Here is a 19,111-nt window from a genome sequence, read left to right as displayed (position 1 = left end):
ACACACTCCTACAACACACACTGCGACCCAGTAAGGGTTCCCGACCCTTGGTTTAATGAACTCTGCCCTAGAGAAGCCAAAAAGGAAACTGTAACCTAGGTTTTCAAAAATTTTGCTTTTTGGCCTCTCTCTCTAGGGAGTGTGGAACAAGCAGTTTTTAATACAAAATGAAGAAGTGTTTAATTTCAACTTAAAGAAACATAAAACAAAATTAGCACGTAAACACTGCAAAATGAGCTGCATACAAAACAGTTTTAAAAGCATTTATAATAATGGCACAATTTGCATTGGTTTCAGTCCCTCGATACATTCAACACATTTCTCTGCTGAGAGATGTTTTATTACAAGACCAGAAACTCATATTTTGCAGTGCTTTATCTTTCTTTTATTATTCAATGCAGCTGTTAACTGTTGGAAAACAGATAATAAAACATGACATTTAAAACAGAGTTGAAATAATTAAACAAAGATAAGTAGCTAATAGAGGTGTGCATTCGGCAGTTTCGTTCACTGCTGAAGATGGAATATCCTCTTGTGCAAGTGAAACGCACGAAGATCTGTGCAAGTCCAGAAGAGGATATTCGGCCACTGAAAAGAGCCGAATACCGAAAGCAGCCTTCGACTTCTGCAGTGAATGAAAATGCACACTTCCTAGTAACTAATGAGGCTGGATACTTTTGAAAAATACAGAGAAAAGAACCAATCGGATGAATCATAATGTCAATAAACTGTCCAATACGCTCCCCAAACTCCATTTTTTTTTTTTTAAATTAATTTAAATTTTCACTGTCATTGTCTGTTTCTTTAAAAGTTGCATTCTGAGTAGTAAAGGAAAGAGAACTTAGCGATTACTCTGTGTGGAATGTAGCATGGTTAGGCTTGTGTAGTCTGGACTGTGCTTCATTTTTGCAGGATGTGGAAAATGCACATTTGAAAGTTAACAGGACTTGAAACCCAAACTTTTTCTTTCATGATTCAGAGAGCATACAATTTTAAACAACTTCCTACAACACACACTGCGACCCAGTAAGGGTTCCTGACCCTTGGTTTAATGAACTCTGCCCTAGAGAAGCCAAAAAGGAAACTGTAACCTAGGTTTTCAAAAATTTTGCTTTTTGGCCTCTCTCTCTAGGGAGTGTGGAACAAGCAGTTTTTAATACAAAATGAAGAAGTGTTTAATTTCAACTTAAAGAAACATAAAACAAAATTAGCACGTAAACACTGCAAAATGATCTGCATACAAAACAGTTTTAAAAGCATTTATAATAATGGCACAATTTGCATTGGTTTCAGTCCCTCGATACATTCAACACATTTCTCTGCTGAGAGATGTTTTATTACAAGACCAGAAACTCATATTTTGCAGTGCTTTATCTTTCTTTTATTATTCAATGCAGCTGTTAACTGTTGGAAAACAGATAATAAAACATGACATTTAAAACAGAGTTGAAATAATTAAACAAAGATAAGTAGCTAATAGAGGTGTGCATTCGGCAGTTTCGTTCACTGCTGAAGATGGAATATCCTCTTGTGCAAGTGAAACGCACGAAGATCTGTGCAAGTCCAGAAGAGGATATTCGGCCACTGAAAAGAGCCGAATACCGAAAGCAGCCTTCGACTTCTGCAGTGAATGAAAATGCACACTTCCTAGTAACTAATGAGGCTGGATACTTTTGAAAAATACAGAGAAAAGAACCAATCGGATGAATCATAATGTCAATAAACTGTCCAATACGCTCCCCAAACTCCATTTTTTTTTTTTAAATTAATTTAAATTTTCACTGTCATTGTCTGTTTCTTTAAAAGTTGCATTCTGAGTAGTAAAGGAAAGAGAACTTAGCGATTACTCTGTGTGGAATGTAGCATGGTTAGGCTTGTGTAGTCTGGACTGTGCTTCATTTTTGCAGGATGTGGAAAATGCACATTTGAAAGTTAACAGGACTTGAAACCCAAACTTTTTCTTTCATGATTCAGAGAGCATACAATTTTAAACAACTTCCTAACTTCTATTATCTTATTTGTTTAGTTCTCTTGATATTCTTTGTTGAAAGGTATACCTACTTCTCAGGAGCAGCTATGCACTACTGGAACTGCTGTTGGCTCACCTGATGTGTTCAGAATGAAGGAAATTTGATCATAAAAGTAAATTGGAAAGCTTTTAAAATTTGTATGATTTACCTATATCATGAAAGAAGAATTTTGGGTTTCATGCCCCTTGCCAAAGATACAAGGGAGCAGTAGGTTGTTGGGAGATAATAAACAGCCAAACACAACCTACAGTGACATTGAGAAAAAAACTGCTCTCTCAATCATGATTTTTTTTTTTTTTTTTGCTTAGTTTCAGTCCTTGAGGATCCCTAACAGGCCCTTCTAAAGCTGTTAATTAGCTCAATCGTTATAACTGTCTCACTTGTGCTCACGTTGGGAAATCCTTTAATAAAATTGGCCGATTAGGGGTCCCTGAGGATCGGAATTGAGAAACACAGAGAGCATGTCATTTTAAACAACCTACCTATTCTCTAATTTTCTTCATTCTCTTGGTATCCTTTGTAGAAAAGCATACCTAGGTATGCTCAGGAGCAACAATGCTGAGTACTAGCTGCTGATTGGTGGTGGCTGCATTCACTTGATGTGTTCAGCTGGCTGTCAGTAGTTCATTCCTACTTCTTCAAAGTGGGATATCAAGAGAATAAAGGCCAATTGAAAATAGAAGTAAATTAGTAAGTAGTTTAACTGCTTAAAGGGACAAAGTCAAAAGAAAACTTTCATGTTTCATATAGGGCATGCAATTTTAAACAACTCCCCAATTTACTTTTATCAAATTTGCTTTGTTCTCTTGGTATTCTGTAATGAAAGCCAAACCTAAGTAGTCTCAAACTGATTTCTGCTCACTCCTGTGGAGTTATTTATGAGTCAGTACTGATTGGCTGTTATGCAAGTCTGTCAAAAGAACTGATATAAGGGGCAGTCTGCAGAGGCTTAGATACAAGTTATGCAAAACTGGGGAATGGGTAACAAAGGGATTATCTCTTTAAACAATAAACATTTATAGTAGACTCCCTTTAAAGGGACAGTAAACATACAAAATAATGTTATATAATTCTGCACATAGTGCAGGATTATATATCATTTTAGCAGCAGCGTTATAAAGCTAAAGCATTTCCAGATTTTTTTTTTTTTATTCCAAAATTGGACTCCGCTCAAGATTCTACTGAGCAGGTCTTGTTTTTCAAAAGCTTTAGCGGTCATGCTGTCTAGTCACAGCGTGCCCAATTGCGCCATTGAAGTGAACGCAGCTCGCTATCAGAGCGGGAGCGAGCTGCATTACTTCAATGGCGCGATCGGCGTGCTGTGACTAGACAGCATGACCGCTAAAGCTTTTGAACAACAAGACCTGCTCAGTAGAATCTTGAGCGGAGTCCAATTTTGGCATAAAAAAAAAAAATCTGGAAATGCTTTAGCTTTATAACGCTGCTGCTAAAATGTTATATAATCCTGCACTATGTGCAGAATTATATAACATTATTTTATATGTTTTTGAACAACAATAAAAGATGCTTTTAATCAAGAGGTTCTGTGGATTCTCTACATTTGTACTTTGATTGATGTGGGGGTATGCAGTAACCCATACCATGTGCATCTCAAGTTTCTACTACAAGATTTATAACCCATTGCTGTGCCTATCTTTGAACATTGATTCTCATATTTATAATTCATGGCATGTGAGATATCTGCAGCAAAAACTGTGGTGGGAAAAAAAAGTATAATTTTCACACAGATTTGATTTAATACTGAAAATGGCCCATTAACCACTGCTGTTACTGTGATCATCTTACTAAATTGTCATCAAGAGGCACGTGTGAAATAGTGACCCATACAGGCTTTTGGGGGTTATAATATAGATTAGAGGCCCCATTGTGCAGTACAGAAATAAAAGCACTTTTTTTTCTTGCAAGTTGTTTGCTGTTAAGACAGTGATCACCTTACTATACAGACATTGTTAATTTTTTTTTTAAGAGAGTGACTTGTCTACAAGATAAACAGTATTTTAGCAGTGATCTCCCTGCATGACGAAAAGGGCATGTCATGCGTCTGCAGGCTGCGATGTGCAGGATGAGCTATAGCTTGTCATGTGCATTGAAGGGGTAAAAAACATGCCCCTTATATAGCTTTTAGTAGCTAGGTGATCTCAGTGGTAATAGTGAAAATGTGTGCTTTTGTTTTAGTAGAGGCTCATGGGAGCCTCTATGTGCACGTCAGTTATATACATACAGGTATACCCAAAGGCCCTTTTTATATGGGAATAACTTATTTTACAATAGACTTAAAAAACATGCTATTGTTTGTTAAAATTGTAAAAAAATTTGCATTTTCACACTTTTTTGTTGTGTATATCTCATGTCGTGATATAAAATGATGGTATAGTTTAAATCTCCTGGGTCTGCTGAAAATAAATATATAATTTATGTGGGCTTTTCACTAAAAAGTAACCTACCAGAGGATTTAAATGTGAGCAGCACCTAATACCCCCAAAATAGCTCATAACAGGTGGAAATGGCAGTTACAGGGTTAAACTGTATGCTCTTTCTGAATCATGAGAGAAATTTTGTTTTATGTCCTTTTTAAGTTAGAGAAGAAAATGGGCAAAGTAAACATTGGAATTGTATCCATTTTTTTAAAAAATTTAAATATGCATTGTTTTCATATTACTATCTCTTTAAATGCATTTAAAACATTTATTTTGTGTGCAGATCTTTTGCTAAGCGTTAGTTGCTGATATATACTTATGCAAACTAAAAGGATTGTTTAGGGAAGTACACATTAAATAAAAGGTATCTAATGTCACTGTTCTTTCTTGGTTTAGGAGACTGGGGTTGGGAAAGCTGTGAATGGCCTGCGAAAGCATGAAGTAGTTGGTGATTTTGCAAAGGCTCTGGTTGCTCAATGGAAGAAATTGGTACCACAGGAAACGCCAAGGTGTGTGCAGTCAAAAGTACAATGGCTATAAAATATTGATGATTTAGTGATAAACAGGACCAAGCCAAATAGGGATATAAGAATATATCAGTAGCATTAGAGGGCATTATCGTTTTAAAATGACATGCTCATTAGATGTAATGCTATTTGTTTAACCCCTGTAAAGGCCAAGCTGGGTGTGATTGGATCAGCGACAGTTTCTGCTCATGACCAACAGTTCTCTGCGATTCCCGAGCAGTACTTTAACTATGTGTTGTTAAATAAAAAATAGAAGATTTGAGTGGCTGCTTGAACAGAGAGGGGAACCTACCTTCCATGTTACATTGCTGCTCAGGGTGTCTTTTTGGTTCATAAACCATTCGTCCAATAAATCGCATTAAATTGATATTCCAAGCGTCTGATTATGTGTAAATGCTGTGGTGGTAGCAATGAGATCTATGTGAATGGCCACCCAATATGCCCTTCTGCAGCTTTAATGTAGGAAAGGAATTCATTTTTGAATTTGAGTATCTTTAAAACAAGAAAATGTCAATATTGCATCCTATTATATAAACAAGTGCATTGTCAGTAAATAGGTAAAATCATTAGGAAGCTTTATAGCAGGCCAGACATGTTCAGTAGTTGCAGACTTACTGCTTTTCATTTTGTTATCTTTATAGATATTTGTTAAAGCAAATAAACAAGTATTCAGTGTACTGTATCCACTATAGGTATTACTTTAGTACAGGGCTTAAAAGATTTGAACATTTCTGACTCCTACATTTTAGACAGTCTGCTAGTTAACTAAAAAAAGTCATTATTTTTAATTGCTCTACGGCACATTTATGCTGCAGTTGAAAGCTTCATTTTGATTCTTTAAAATAATTTTACCCCTTAAAGCTGCACCTTAGGCATGCCTGTCTCCAACACTATCTAGTGCCCGCCAAATATGTGCTGATGTAAGGCAAGGTCTGCATCATACACTATCTAGTTCCCTCCAAATATGTGCTGATGTAATGCATGCCTCCAACACTATCTAGTGCCCTCCAAATATGTACTGATGTAATGCATGTCTGCTTCATACACTATCTAGTGCCCGCCAAATATGTGCTGATGTAATGCATACCTGTCTCAAACACTATCTAGTGCCTGCCAAATATGTGCTGATGTAATGCATGCCTGTCTCCAACAATATCTAGTGCCCTCCAAATATGTGCTGATGTAATGCATGCCTACCTACCTACCTCTAACACTATCTAGTGCCCTCCAAATATGTGCTGATGTAATGCATGCCTGTCTCAAACACTATCTAGTGCCCGCCAAATATGTACTGATGTAATGCATGCCTACCTCCAACACTATCTAGTGCCCTCCAAATATGTACTGATGTAATGCATGCCTACCTCCAACACTATCTAGTGCCCTCTAAATATGTGCTGATGTAAGGCATGTCTGCTTCATACACTATCTAGTGCCCTCCAAATATGTGCTGATGTAATGCATGCCTGTCTCAAACACTATCTAGTGCCCTCCAAATATGTGCTGATGTAATGCATGCCTGTCTCAAACACTATCTAGTGCCAGCCAAATATGTACTGATGTAAGGCATGTCTGCTTCATACACTATCTAGTGCCCTCCAAATATGTGCTGATGTAAGGCATGTCTGCTTCATACACTATCTAGTGCCCTCCAAATATGTGCTGATGTAATGCATGCCTTTCTCAAACACTATCTAGTGCCCTCTAAATATGTGCTGATGTAAGGTATGTCTGCTTCATACTAGAGTTGCACTGATACTAGTATCAGTGTTGGTGCCGATATCAAGTAATTGCATGAGTACTTGTACTCATGCAAATGCACCAATACTTAAACCGATACCTCCACTTCCAACCCATACGCCATCTTGTGGAGTTTTTTAAAACTGCATGTTCCCATTTCATTTTAAGCTGTAGTGGAGACTTAACTAAAAACTGTTCACTTCTGTTCTGCCAATACAAATTGCTGTTATTTGTATTATTGTAGGAGAGATCACTGTACCTCGTTCAGACAAATCCCTGAAGTACTGGGCAGTTTATAAACTGAGATTTCCAGCTCTGGCTAAAATGGCCCAAAATTATCTTTCTGCCCCATGCAGTAGTGCGGAAAGTGACTGTTCAGCTTAGCGTCAAACGTCCTTACTAATAGTAGAAACAGACTTATAGCTGAACATACAGAGATGCTTCTGTTCCTTAAAAAGAACTTTTGAAAAATTCTTATAATTGCTAGATTGCCTGTTATACTGCTAGTTATTATCTTGCACAGTTATGCTCAAAACGTACTGTACTCTGAGGAACCATCCTTAGCTTATATAACTGCAGGAAGTGTTCATAGGAAAAATGTTAATTCCTATGAACACACATCTTACAATAATAGGACTAGATTTAGATTATATTTGATACGTAAGATTTACCAATGCTCTGTTCACATTTCCAACTCCAAAGACTTTAATGGAGTTGGACATGCAATAAGAGCATTGGTAAAGCTTACCAGTCAAATGTAATCTAGCCCATAGTGTTGTTCCCCATGTGTAAACAGTGCACTGTTATATTTTTTACAGTATTGCACTTTTGGTTGGTTGTGATATTACATTTGTTATTTATTGTTATTAATAATATATTTTATTGTAATATTTTTTATTTATTAACATGTTGTGTGAAATTTCTTCAAGTTTTTACAACTTTGTGACAACAAGCAAATAAAACTGTTTTATTATTTCATAATGTCTTTTGAGTTACAGTTCTTCATAATTATAAAGAAGCTATCTTAAATCATTAGTGTGTATTGTGCTTGGGACACTGTCACATGACATACAAAAAGGTATCGGTAATTAGTATCGGCGAGTTTTAAAAAAAAAAAGTATCAATACTTGTACTCGGTCTTAAAAAAATGGTATCGGTGCAACCCTACTTCATACAACTATCTAGTGCCCTCCAAATATGTGTTGATGTAAGTCATGCCTCCAACACTATCCAGTGCCCTCAAGATATGTACTGATATAATGCATGCCTGCCTACCTCCAACACTATCTAGTGCCCTCCAAATATGTGCTGATGTAATGCATGCCTGCCTCCAACACTATCTAGTGCCCTCCAAATATGTGCTGATGTAATGCATGCCTGCCTCCAACACTATCTAGTGCCCTCCTAATAGGTGCTGATGTAATGCATGACGGCCTCCAACACTATCTAGTGCCCTCCAAATATGTGCTGATGTAATGCATTCCTGCCATCAACACTATCTAGTGCCCTCCTAATAGGTGCTGATGTAATGCATGACTGCCTCCAACACTATCTAGTGCCCTCCAAACATGTGCTGATGTAATGCATTCCTGCCATCAACACTGTCTAGTGCCCTCCAAATCTGTACTGATGTAATGCATTCCTGCCTCTAACACTATCTAGTGCCCTCCAAATAGGTGCTGATGTAATGCATTCCTGCGTCCAACACTATCTAGCGCCCTCCAAATAGTTGCTGATGTAATGCATGCCTGCCTCCAACACTAGTGCCCTCCAAACATGTACTGATGTAATGCTTTCCTGCCTCCGACACTATCTAGTGCCCTCCAAACGTACTGATGTAATGCTTTCCTGCCTCCAACACTATCTAGTGCCCTCCAAACGTACTGATGTAATGCTTTCCTGCCTCCAACACTATCTAGTGCCCTCCAAATATGTACTGATGTAATGCATTCCTGCCTCCAACACTATTTAGTGCCCTCCAAATATGTGCTGATGTAATGCATTCCTGCCTCCAACACTATCTAGTGCCCTCCAAACATGTGCTGATGTAATGCATTCCTGCCATCAACACTATCTAGTGCCCTCCAAATCTGTACTGATGTAATGCATTCCTGCCTCTAACACTATCTAGTGCCCTCCAAATAGTTGCTGATGTAATGCATGCCTGCCTCCAACACTAGTGCCCTCCAAACATGTACTGATGTAATGCTTTCCTGCCTCCGACACTATCTAGTGCCCTCCAAACGTACTGATGTAATGCTTTCCTGCCTCCAACACTATCTAGTGCCCTCCAAATATGTACTGATGTAATGCATTCCTGCCTCCAACACTATTTAGTGCCCTCCAAATAGGTGCTGATGTAAGGCATGCCTGCCTCCTACACTATCTAGTGCCCTCTAAATAGGTGCTGATGTAAGGCATGCCTGCCTCCAACACTATCTATCTAGTGCCCTCCAAATATGTGCTGATATAAGGCATGCCTGCCTCCTACACTATCTAGTGCCCTCTAAATATGTACTGATGTAAGGCATGTCTGCTTCATACACTATCTATCTAGTGCCCTCCAAATATGTGCTGATATAAGGCATGCCTGCCTCCTACACTATCTAGTGCCCTCTAAATATGTACTGATGTAAGGCATGCCTGTCTCCAACACTAGCTAGTGCCCTTCAAATATGTGCTGATGTAAGAAATGCCTGCCTCCAACACTGTCTAGTGTCTTCATTTTTTTACCTATGCAGTGTTACCTGTTATAATTTAAACTCTATTATTAAGGTAACATAGTAAAACTCCATGCTTGTTTAGTAATTGTGTGATGTTTACAAAACTATCATCTTTTTGTTTTTGACAAATAATACCAATATTATTTACATTTGTATTAAAGCGATACTCTTATGTATAATCTAGTTTTATAATAAGAATTTCAAAATTATCTATAAGGCACACATGAATTAATGCCCTCTAGCTGTGAAAAACTGTCAAGAGATGAGAGGCGGCCTTCAACGGATTAGAAATTAGCATATGAGCCTACCAAGGTGTAACTTTTTAACAATTAATACCAAAAGAACAAAGCAAATTCGATGATAAAAATTAATTGGAAAGTTGTTTAAAATTGCATACCCTATCTGAATCATGAAAGTTTAAATTTGACTAGGCTGTCCCTTTTTTTCTTTCTTTATTTGTCAAAACTCAAGTAGAGATACAGGGTAAAATAAAGGTTCAGCAGTTTTACATCAAGTATTCGTCAGAAAAGGAGACTGTATACATACATTGATATATGGAAATCTGAGACATTTTGCATAGTTCTCATTCTTGAGCATTTTAAACTTTTTATATTTAGTAAATAACTTAACTTCTAACTGGGGAAATGGGATTGGAGAGGCTGGCGGGGGGGGGGGTTTGTGGGAAGAAGGAAGGTGTGGGGAGAGGGGGGTCTATCCCAGGTGAATGGTTGGCGTCATCTGACTGTAATGTTAGGTTCTCAGCAATTTCAAGTTTATGGGTTTGTAAGTATGGTGGTAGTCAGATGTTTAGCGTCAAGTATACTGATTCTTTCCCTGGGAGGGTTATAGTTGTAGTGTGTGATGGTAACCAACCATGACACCTAACGACACAGCTATAAACAAGTCTAGCATAAATATACATAACAGAATTAAGACTGGTCATAACTTATTTACTGGGTTACCGACCTCATGAAATCTGCTGCGCTCCCTCTCCTAGATTATCCCAGGAATGGTGGGGGGAATCCAGCATCCGGGTGGAGACTCCGGGCCCATCCAGAAATCCTGATAGCATTTTGTTGTGAGTTGGGGGGGGATTAGGGGGTGACTAATATCAGAGCCGTCAGGGATTGTGTCTGGTGCCTCTCTCGTCCACGGGCCATCTATCTTTCAGTTGTTCAGTCATTAGGTAGGTGCTATTCAGGAAGGGGGTCAGGATTTGTTGTCTAATGTTGGGGGAGAGGTGTAGCAGTTAAGGTTCCCATTTATTCATCAATGATTTAATTATTTTGTCCATCTCACCTTTAATGTCTGCTTGCTCTATTAGGATTTGGGTGTGTAATAGACGTATAAATTGTGTAGGGGGTGTGTGGTGGTTTGTTAGAAATCCAATGAGTATGGATGTGTTTAAAAAACAATCTTGGGCAGAGGATTGGGTATGGCCTCTTCTTTTTTTTTTTTTTTTTTTTTTAACGAAATCCAGCATTAATAAGGCTATGTGACACCCACACACTTTCGATAGCCAGTATTGTATTTTAGCCCAATATTGGAATATCTGGGTTAGGCAGGGAGCATTTGAGGCAATTGTTAGTCACTTCAGGAACCCACTTAGCGCATAATTTAGGGGTGATATAACCGAGGTGAATGAGTTTGAGGTGTGATTCTCTATGATCAGATGCCAGTGTGGCCCGTGACACTAGTTCAAAACTAGTGGTCAGGAGATCTTCGGTAATATCTAAGTTGACATTCGCTTTCCAACTATCACACAATATACATGTTATGTTAGCTGTTTTATTTTCAATGATTAGGTTGTAGATATGTGATAGTGTTCATCCCCAGTTTAGTTAGAGAGCATAGGTTGTCTATAGGGTTGCAAGTTGTACAGTCAAGCCCGTCTGTTAGTAGTTTGCGGGCATAGTGGGAGCATTGAAGATATGCAAAGGTGCTGTGTCGGGGTAAGTTTAATTTTTCTTGGAGTGCGGCTAGGGGTTGTATTTTGTTGGAAAGTGGTTCTATCAGTTGTCTTATTGAGGCTAGTCTCCTTTCTTCCCACGTCTTAAAGATTTGAGTGGTCATTCCTGGTAGGAACGTAGGATTGCCCTGTATCGGAAGGTGTTTAGTGATCATGTGAGAGAGTCCCCACCACCTACACCCATGCCCTTAGGGGGGTCCCTATATAGGAGGTTATCTTTAATTTGGGGGGGGGGGGTGTAACGATGCGTGTGGAAGGAAGGCTCGACTGAGCGGATGCATCAGTAGTTTCTCCAGTTGTTCGTCACTGAAGACAGATGTGCTTGCCAGCCACTCGAGGACCAGTTTGGCTAGTGTGGACCAGTTGTACTATTCTACAATTGGTAGTTTGAGGCCTCCTCTATCTGTTGGCATATCCAACTTAAGGCGACTGATTTGTTGTTTGTAAGTCCTTTTCTGTAAGTAGGAGGGGTAATAGTTATAAGGGGTATAGGAGTTTAGGTATTGCTATCATTTTTATTAGGTTGATTCTGCCAGAGAGGGGAAGTAAGAACGGGGGTATATTGAGTTTGTAGATTCAATTTGGGTTCGTATGTAGATTAATTCCCAGGTATTTAAAGGAACCTACCATATTTTTAAATGTCATTTGAGTTGGGGGACGTTGGGGTTTCTTTTAAGAGGGAGGTATCAGTTCCAATTTATCTAGGTTCACTTTATATCCGGAAATTGTTCCAAATTGGTTAAGTATGGTTATTAGTTTTGGGATTTCAGTGTTTGGGCTTTGGAGGTACAGTAGTAGGTCATCAGCATAGAGGAATAAGTGTAGGGCATGGGAGCCTAACTCCAGTCCCTTCAGAGTGTTCCTAATGTGGATGGCTAGTGGCCAGGTTGAAAAGGAGATGTGAAACCGGGCAGCCCTGTCGGGTTCCCCTTTCCAGCAGGAAAGGCTGGGAGACCTCACCAATAACTATGACCGATGTTCTTGGGTTTCGATAGTGTTTGGATGATGTTATGGAAGTCCCCAGTGATACCAAATTTGTCAAGAAAGGTCAGTAGGTGATCCCATTCCACTCTGTCAAATGCCTTCTCCGCATCAATGGCGAGAAGGCATGCATCTGGCATGGAGTTTATGCGTCCCTCACATCTAGCTTGCCAGTAGTGAAAGATTACCGCTAAAGTCGTGCAAATTTTTGTGACTAACGAGCCATGTCTCATGAAACCGATTTGATCTTTGTGGATGATACTTCCCACCACTTTGGCCAATCTATTAGCTAATATGGCTGTAAGGAGTTTATAATCATTGTTCAACAATGATATGTGCCTGTAGGAAGCGGCTAGTCCCGGGGTCTCTATCAGGTATTGGGATTAAGCTTGTATGTGTCTGCGAAGTCTGTCGCGGGTTGGGCCGTGCTTTTGAGGTATGCTGTGAATGATTGGGCTAAGGGTAGGCTAAGTTCTTTTTGGAGAATTTTGTAATATTCTTTTTTTTTTTTTTTTTTAAAGAAATGTTAATATTTACTTAAAGTGTCAATTTTGATGCTAAAGTGCCCGGTTTTTAAAAGTTCGATTAAAAACAGGGGCACTTTAATTCATCAAAATTTACATTTCACTCCTGTTGAGAAAAAAAAACGTACCTTTTAATCTTCACAGCAGCTCCAGCTTCCTCCGGTCGTGGCAAGCCATTTCTGACGTCAGAAATGATGGATAGGTCATCCTCCAATCACGGCTTCCCCCGGGGGAATCAGTGTCTGATTCAACGCCGTGATTGGAAGAAGTCGGATTCCTCATTTTAGACCCAGGAAGAGGCTTTGCGACGGGTGGAGGAAGCTGGAGCTGCTGTGAAGATTACAAAGGTAAGTTTTCTTTTTTCTTTTTCTCAACAGGAGTGAAATGTAAATTTTGATGAATTAAAGTGCCCCTGTTTTTAATCAAATTTTTTAAAACCGGGCACTTTAGCATCAAAATTGACATTCACTTTAAGGAATTGGAGAACAGGTTACATTTGTGTTCTGGAAACTGTTTTATTTTTTTTTAAAAATATTTATTTATAAGTCAATTCCTGATACTTTTCAAGAAGAACAAAAATACCGATTTCAATTTTATAGAGAATACATGTTAACAAAAATACTTCTCTTATCTAATCGAACAAATAAAATTTGCAATAGTTCACTGTAGGGCGTAATTTTCTCATGGTTCATATCAATAGTGAATTACTACTTAATAAACTAAGTCAACATCGTAACTACCCATAACAACAAAATGAATATAAGAGAAAATATTGAAAAATCATTGTCTCACGTGTCTATAAATTTCTATTAATCTACAAATACCATATCCTATAGATTACTATACATAATCCTTATATTTATATCACTCTCAAGTATCTTAAGGAGAAGAAAAAGTGAGAGAGAGAGAAAAAAAAATTCCAAAAACCAAAAGATATATCTCAACTCCCGCTCCTACCCCAACTAGTCCATCCAGCACTGCGGGTAGTGTCCAGCATGAATATTCTGGAGTATAAAGGCCGTATGACTAATAGGCTTCACTAGTTGCTTTTGTGCAGCAGGAGATAAAGATTTTATAACTGCAATCCATTTATCAAGAAATATTTTTAGTTTTGAATCATTAGCATTTTGTATTGCATATTGTTCCACCATGCATTGTTTGAGCACTTCTTTTTTTAAAGACAGTGACTTTAGGGGCGTGAGATGATTTCCAATTTTTCAAAATTAGATTCCTTGACACTAATATTATGGTATTGAGTAATTTGTAATTTTTATGTCGTTGAGAAAATTTAACTAAAAAATAACCAATTGAGCCTCTAGATTAATCTCTGTCTCTAAAATTCTACCAAAAATTAATTTTCAGCCAAAATTGTTGTATTTTAGGGCATGCCCAAATACAATGCAACAAGTTTGCTTGTTGTGCATTACATTTCCAACAACAGCTAGTATTTCTATACCATTTTGATAGCTTATCAGGTGTAATGTATGTCGCATGAATCATTTTTAGGTAGGCTTCTCGCCACGTTAAAGCGCTGCCTGTTTTATTAAGGAGTTTCAAGCTCAATTGAATGTCTTGTGTGCTTAGTCCTACAAAACTATTCTGCCAGTTCAATGCTATTTTTCCTATTTGAACTATATTATTACGTGCATTCATCATACGGTAAAATGGAGTGATTGCTGGAGATCCAGTCTTATATTGATTAATTAAGCTTCTTAATAGAGCATATGACCAATGCCTACCAAATTTTAGTCCAAGTTCTGAGATAAAATGTTTGATTTGTAAGTATGCAAAATGATCTTTTTGTGAAGGGCCAAATTTTGCTGCGATATCATAGAAAGATCTAATTATAGTATCCGATGTGACCAATTGTTTGATCCAAATCAGGCCTTTCTCTTTCCATCTTTCAAAAACCTTGTATGTGACTCCCGGGTTAAATTCTGGGGAGCCTTTGATAGGTAAGTAATCAGTAATAAATTGAGTTGTTCATATTTCTATACAAAATTTCTGCCATGCCACAATCACATTTTTAAAGGTCAGCATTTTGGAAACTTGTGAGGGAAACTTTGTGATTGCGCAGTGGAGTATTGCTTTTAAATTATATGGTTGTATGAAGCTAGATTCACCGATATGCATGGTGATGTGATCCTTTTCTGTGATCCAGTCGATTGCCAGTTTAGCTATTGCTGCAATATTATATTGATTAATGTTGGGAAAGGCTAGTCCAGCAGCTTCTTTGGAGAGCATTAATTTATTTAAAGTAATTCGAGGCCTCTTCCCTTTCCATAGGAATTCATTACATATTTGATTAAATAATTTTATATCTGCTTTGTGTAGAAAGAGGGGAATATTTTGAAGAAGATATATTAGTTTAGGTAGCAGTATGATTTTAATTGGCATAATGCGTTCTGTAAGTGAGATTGGGAGCAGCATCCAATCCTGCAGTTTTTGTTTACATTCATTGAAAAATGTTAAGTAATTTAAATCATACCACTCTTGAGGATTTTTCGACATCACTACTCCTAAATATTTTACTTGTGAAACTTCTCTAGATGGATGATCTAATCTGATGTGGGACTTTATGTATCCAGAGTAATTCAGATTTTTGTAAATTGATTTTATATCCGGAGAAAGCCGCAAATAATTCCACATCGTCTAATAACTTAGGGAGACTTTCTCTTAAATTAGAGAGAGAGAGTAATTAGTCATCAGCATATAATGCTAGCACATGGTTTTGCTTTCCAAAATGGATACCCACTAAATGCTGTCTGAGAAGAATCGCCAATGGCTCTAAAGAAATATTAAAAAGCATACAGGATAGAGGGCATCCTTGCCTAGTGCCTCTTTGTAAAGTGAATCTTTCAGTGATTGTACCATTTATAAAAATGGCTGAAGGTGGTTTGTTATAAATGACGTTGACTAATTTAGTAAAGCACCCAAAGAAACCAAACTTTTCCAGCGCAAAAAACAAGTGGTCCCAGCAAATATAATCAAAGGCCTTTTCGGCGTCTACCGTTAAAATAGCGGCATCATTTTTTATGGCTTTATTTTTATTCCAAAAGTAGTCAAGTGTAAGCATCAGTTTCCGAATATTTTTTGTCGGGCTTCTGCCCGGCATAAAACCTGCCTGATTATCATGTATAATGTTATTTAAGTGGGGCGCTAGTCTTTTTGAAATTATTGAAGTAAGTAATTTGTAGTCAAAAATTTAATAGGGAGATTGGCCTGTATGAGGTAAGATTTTCAGGGTCTTTATCTTTCTTGAGGATTAAAGTTATATTTGACATGACAAAATGGGAGGAGCATAAAGTATCTGTTGTATAATATAGATTAAACATTTTTTGTAGAATCGGGGCTATTTGGTTTGAAAGAATCTTATAAAATTCAGATGGTAGAGAGTCTGGGCCAGGGGTTTTATTTAAATTAGAGACTTTAATCCCGTTTACTATTTCCTGAGATGTAATTGGGCCATTTAGTTGATGAACAATGTCCTGTGACATTTTAGGTATCTTTAACTTATCCCAGAATGCTGCTTTCTGTTTTAGGTCAGGAACTTCAACTTCGTATAATTTTTTGAAGAAGTCAGTAAAGGTCTTTTGAGTATCAGACTTAGAAGTAAATCTATTTTTTCCAGCTCTAATTGCCGTAATGTGGTTTGTAGATTTTGTTGTTGTTGTAATCTTTACAAGATATTTAGCAGCCTTCCCTGAATAACCACCATAAAGAGATTTATTTCTTATATCTTCAAGTATCATTTGTTGTTTAATTAAGATATCTCTTTGATTTAAGGTTTATATATATCTCTCCCCAAGAGATTTGGATGGCGTTGCTACATAGGCGTTATAAGCATTTCTGACACTATTGGAGAGCTGTATCTCTTTTTATAATTTTTTTTTTTTAGGGTACAGTGATATGCTTTGATTTCACCACGTAGAACAGCTTTTCCAGCCTCCCAAAAAATTTCTATTTTGTCCTTATATTCATCATTGAAACTTTCAAATTACCTCCATTTGTTGGTTAGCCAATTTTGGAATTGTATATTATATAAATATTTTTTTGGGGGGGAATTATCATTTGGGTGTGGAGCAAGGGTTTTAAAGTTAAATTCTATTGAGATAATTGCGTGATCAGATAATATAATTTCTTTAATATCCGCTATTATCTCCTTACTAACTAAATTTTCGGAGATTAAAAACATGTCTATTCTGGAGAAGGCTTGGTGCCCCTTTGAAAGACAGAAATAAGTTTTTCTTTCAGGATTTTGTATCCGCCATATATCATAAACTCTGAATTTATTACAGAATTTTTGCAGAAGCCGAGTTTTCTTATCTCGTTTGATTGATTTAGACATACTTAATCTATCTAGGTTGGGATAGGATATTAAATTCAAGTCCCCTCCAATTAATATATTACGACCTCTGTATATCAATACTTTTAATGCTAGTTCCTCCCAGAACTTGTTGTGAAGCTCATTAGGTCCGTAAATGTTAAATAAAATAAAGGGAATATTCTCAATTTCTATGTTGACTATTTGATATCGACCATCAGGATCTATTTCACTCTTATTATTTTATACTTTAGATCTTTGTTAATTAAAATAGCCACCCCTTTCTTCCTTTCCTGTGACAGGGCTGCTACCACTTCCCCTACCCATCTAAGTTTAAGCTTATTAATTTCTTGGTCTTTTAGGTGAATTTCCTGTAGCATTGCGATAATAGGGTTTGTGTGATCCTAATAGTTTTAGTACTGCTTTCCATTTAATGGAGGAAGTAATCCCTCCCACATTCCAAGATAGAATTTTAATTGATCCCTGCCCCATTTAAATATTTATAGAGACTGCACAACAGATATTTAATGTTACATAAGTCGTCCATGTACTGGAAGGGATATATATAATAAGCGGCAGGTGAACGGATGGGGGGGAGCGGAAGAGAGGGAAAAAAAGGGAGGTAGGGAAAAGGGGCAACAAAAGATGACAGGAAAATTAGGGTGAATATATTCCTCCAAATAAAATCTTGAAGATATTTTAAAATCTTTAGTACTATATGGTCTAAAAAAGAAAGCAAGAGAAAAAAACAAACATTAAAAAAATCACTCATTATACAGTAATGTTATCTCCATGCTCTTTACAATACCATTAAAATCAAGCAATTCCCATTATCTTTGCAAAACTTCTGGGCATCAGTGATGTTATTTAGTAGCCTAGATTGCCCATCTATAACCAAAATTAGTCTAGCGGGGTACACAAGTCTTACATTAAAATTGGCTTTCATTAATCGCGAGCAAAAGGGGGACATTTCTTTCCTCCTATTCGTGGTCTCTACTGAGAAATCCTGGATTATCAAAACCTTTTGCTAGTCTATAAATAATGGATTAATTTTCCTGTAGAATCTTAATATATTAATTTTGTTCTGGAAGTTTTAGCATCTTGACTAATATAGGTCTGGCTTTGTTAGAGCCATCTGAATTTTGATGTATTGGCCCCACTCTATGAGCCCTTTCAATAGCTATAGGTTGAGGTAAGGGGGCATTTTTAACATTTGGGGTAATTTAGTTGAGAAAAAGAAAACTAAATCTTGATATTCCGCGGACTCTTGAAGACCAATGACTCTAAGGTTATTTCGCCGCGAGCGGTCTTCCAGGTCCTCTATCTTTGCTTGTAATATAGAAATTTGGGTTCCATACTCTTGACCAGTTTGTTCACATCTATGTAATCCATCTTCAGAGTCAGATACTCTGGTTTCAATCTCCTCCAGTCGGGCCGTAAATTGCCTTACTTCCAGGACAATATTATTAATTTCTTGTTTAATTTCATGTTTGACAGCGTCCATCTGAGGAATAATCATCCTAGATATCTGTTCAACTAGTTCAGGGATATCATGATTTAAGCTAGTACATTCTTGTGATTCTTGAGCGCTAATTATGGAGCTCTCCGAAAGCTTAATGAATTTCTTGTCTTTCTGTTTGGGAGGCATGGCAGGGGAAGTATTCTTGTGTTGGGTAATATATCTTTCCATATGTGTATTAGTGTAAAATATCACGGTGTGGAAAAGAAAATAATAACAAACGACAGACAAGTGTTCAGGGAAAAAAACAAAAACTGGAGGATATGAGTTTTTTTATGTATTTTATTTTTTAAATTGTGTCAAGCGTTAAATTCAATACTATAAGGGTGGGTGTCT

General features: G+C 37.3%; 1 protein-coding gene across 1 annotated transcript in view; it reads left to right on the top strand.

Annotated features, from left to right (window-relative positions):
* Positions 1 to 19,111, top strand: part of ELOA (elongin A) — a 252,922-nt gene that overhangs the window by 2,306 nt on the left and 231,505 nt on the right. Inside the window, exon 3 of the mRNA XM_053707297.1 lies at positions 4,865 to 4,977. Coding sequence (XP_053563272.1) covers positions 4,865 to 4,977 — 113 coding nt within the window. The remainder of the gene's footprint in view (positions 1 to 4,864; positions 4,978 to 19,111) is intronic.

The sequence above is a fragment of the Bombina bombina genome, chromosome 3, assembly GCF_027579735.1.
Source record: "Bombina bombina isolate aBomBom1 chromosome 3, aBomBom1.pri, whole genome shotgun sequence".
In the NCBI taxonomy this organism is placed as follows: domain Eukaryota; kingdom Metazoa; phylum Chordata; class Amphibia; order Anura; family Bombinatoridae; genus Bombina; species Bombina bombina.
The sequence above is the reverse complement of the archived record's forward strand: the minus strand, read 5'-3'. Positions and strand labels throughout refer to the sequence as shown.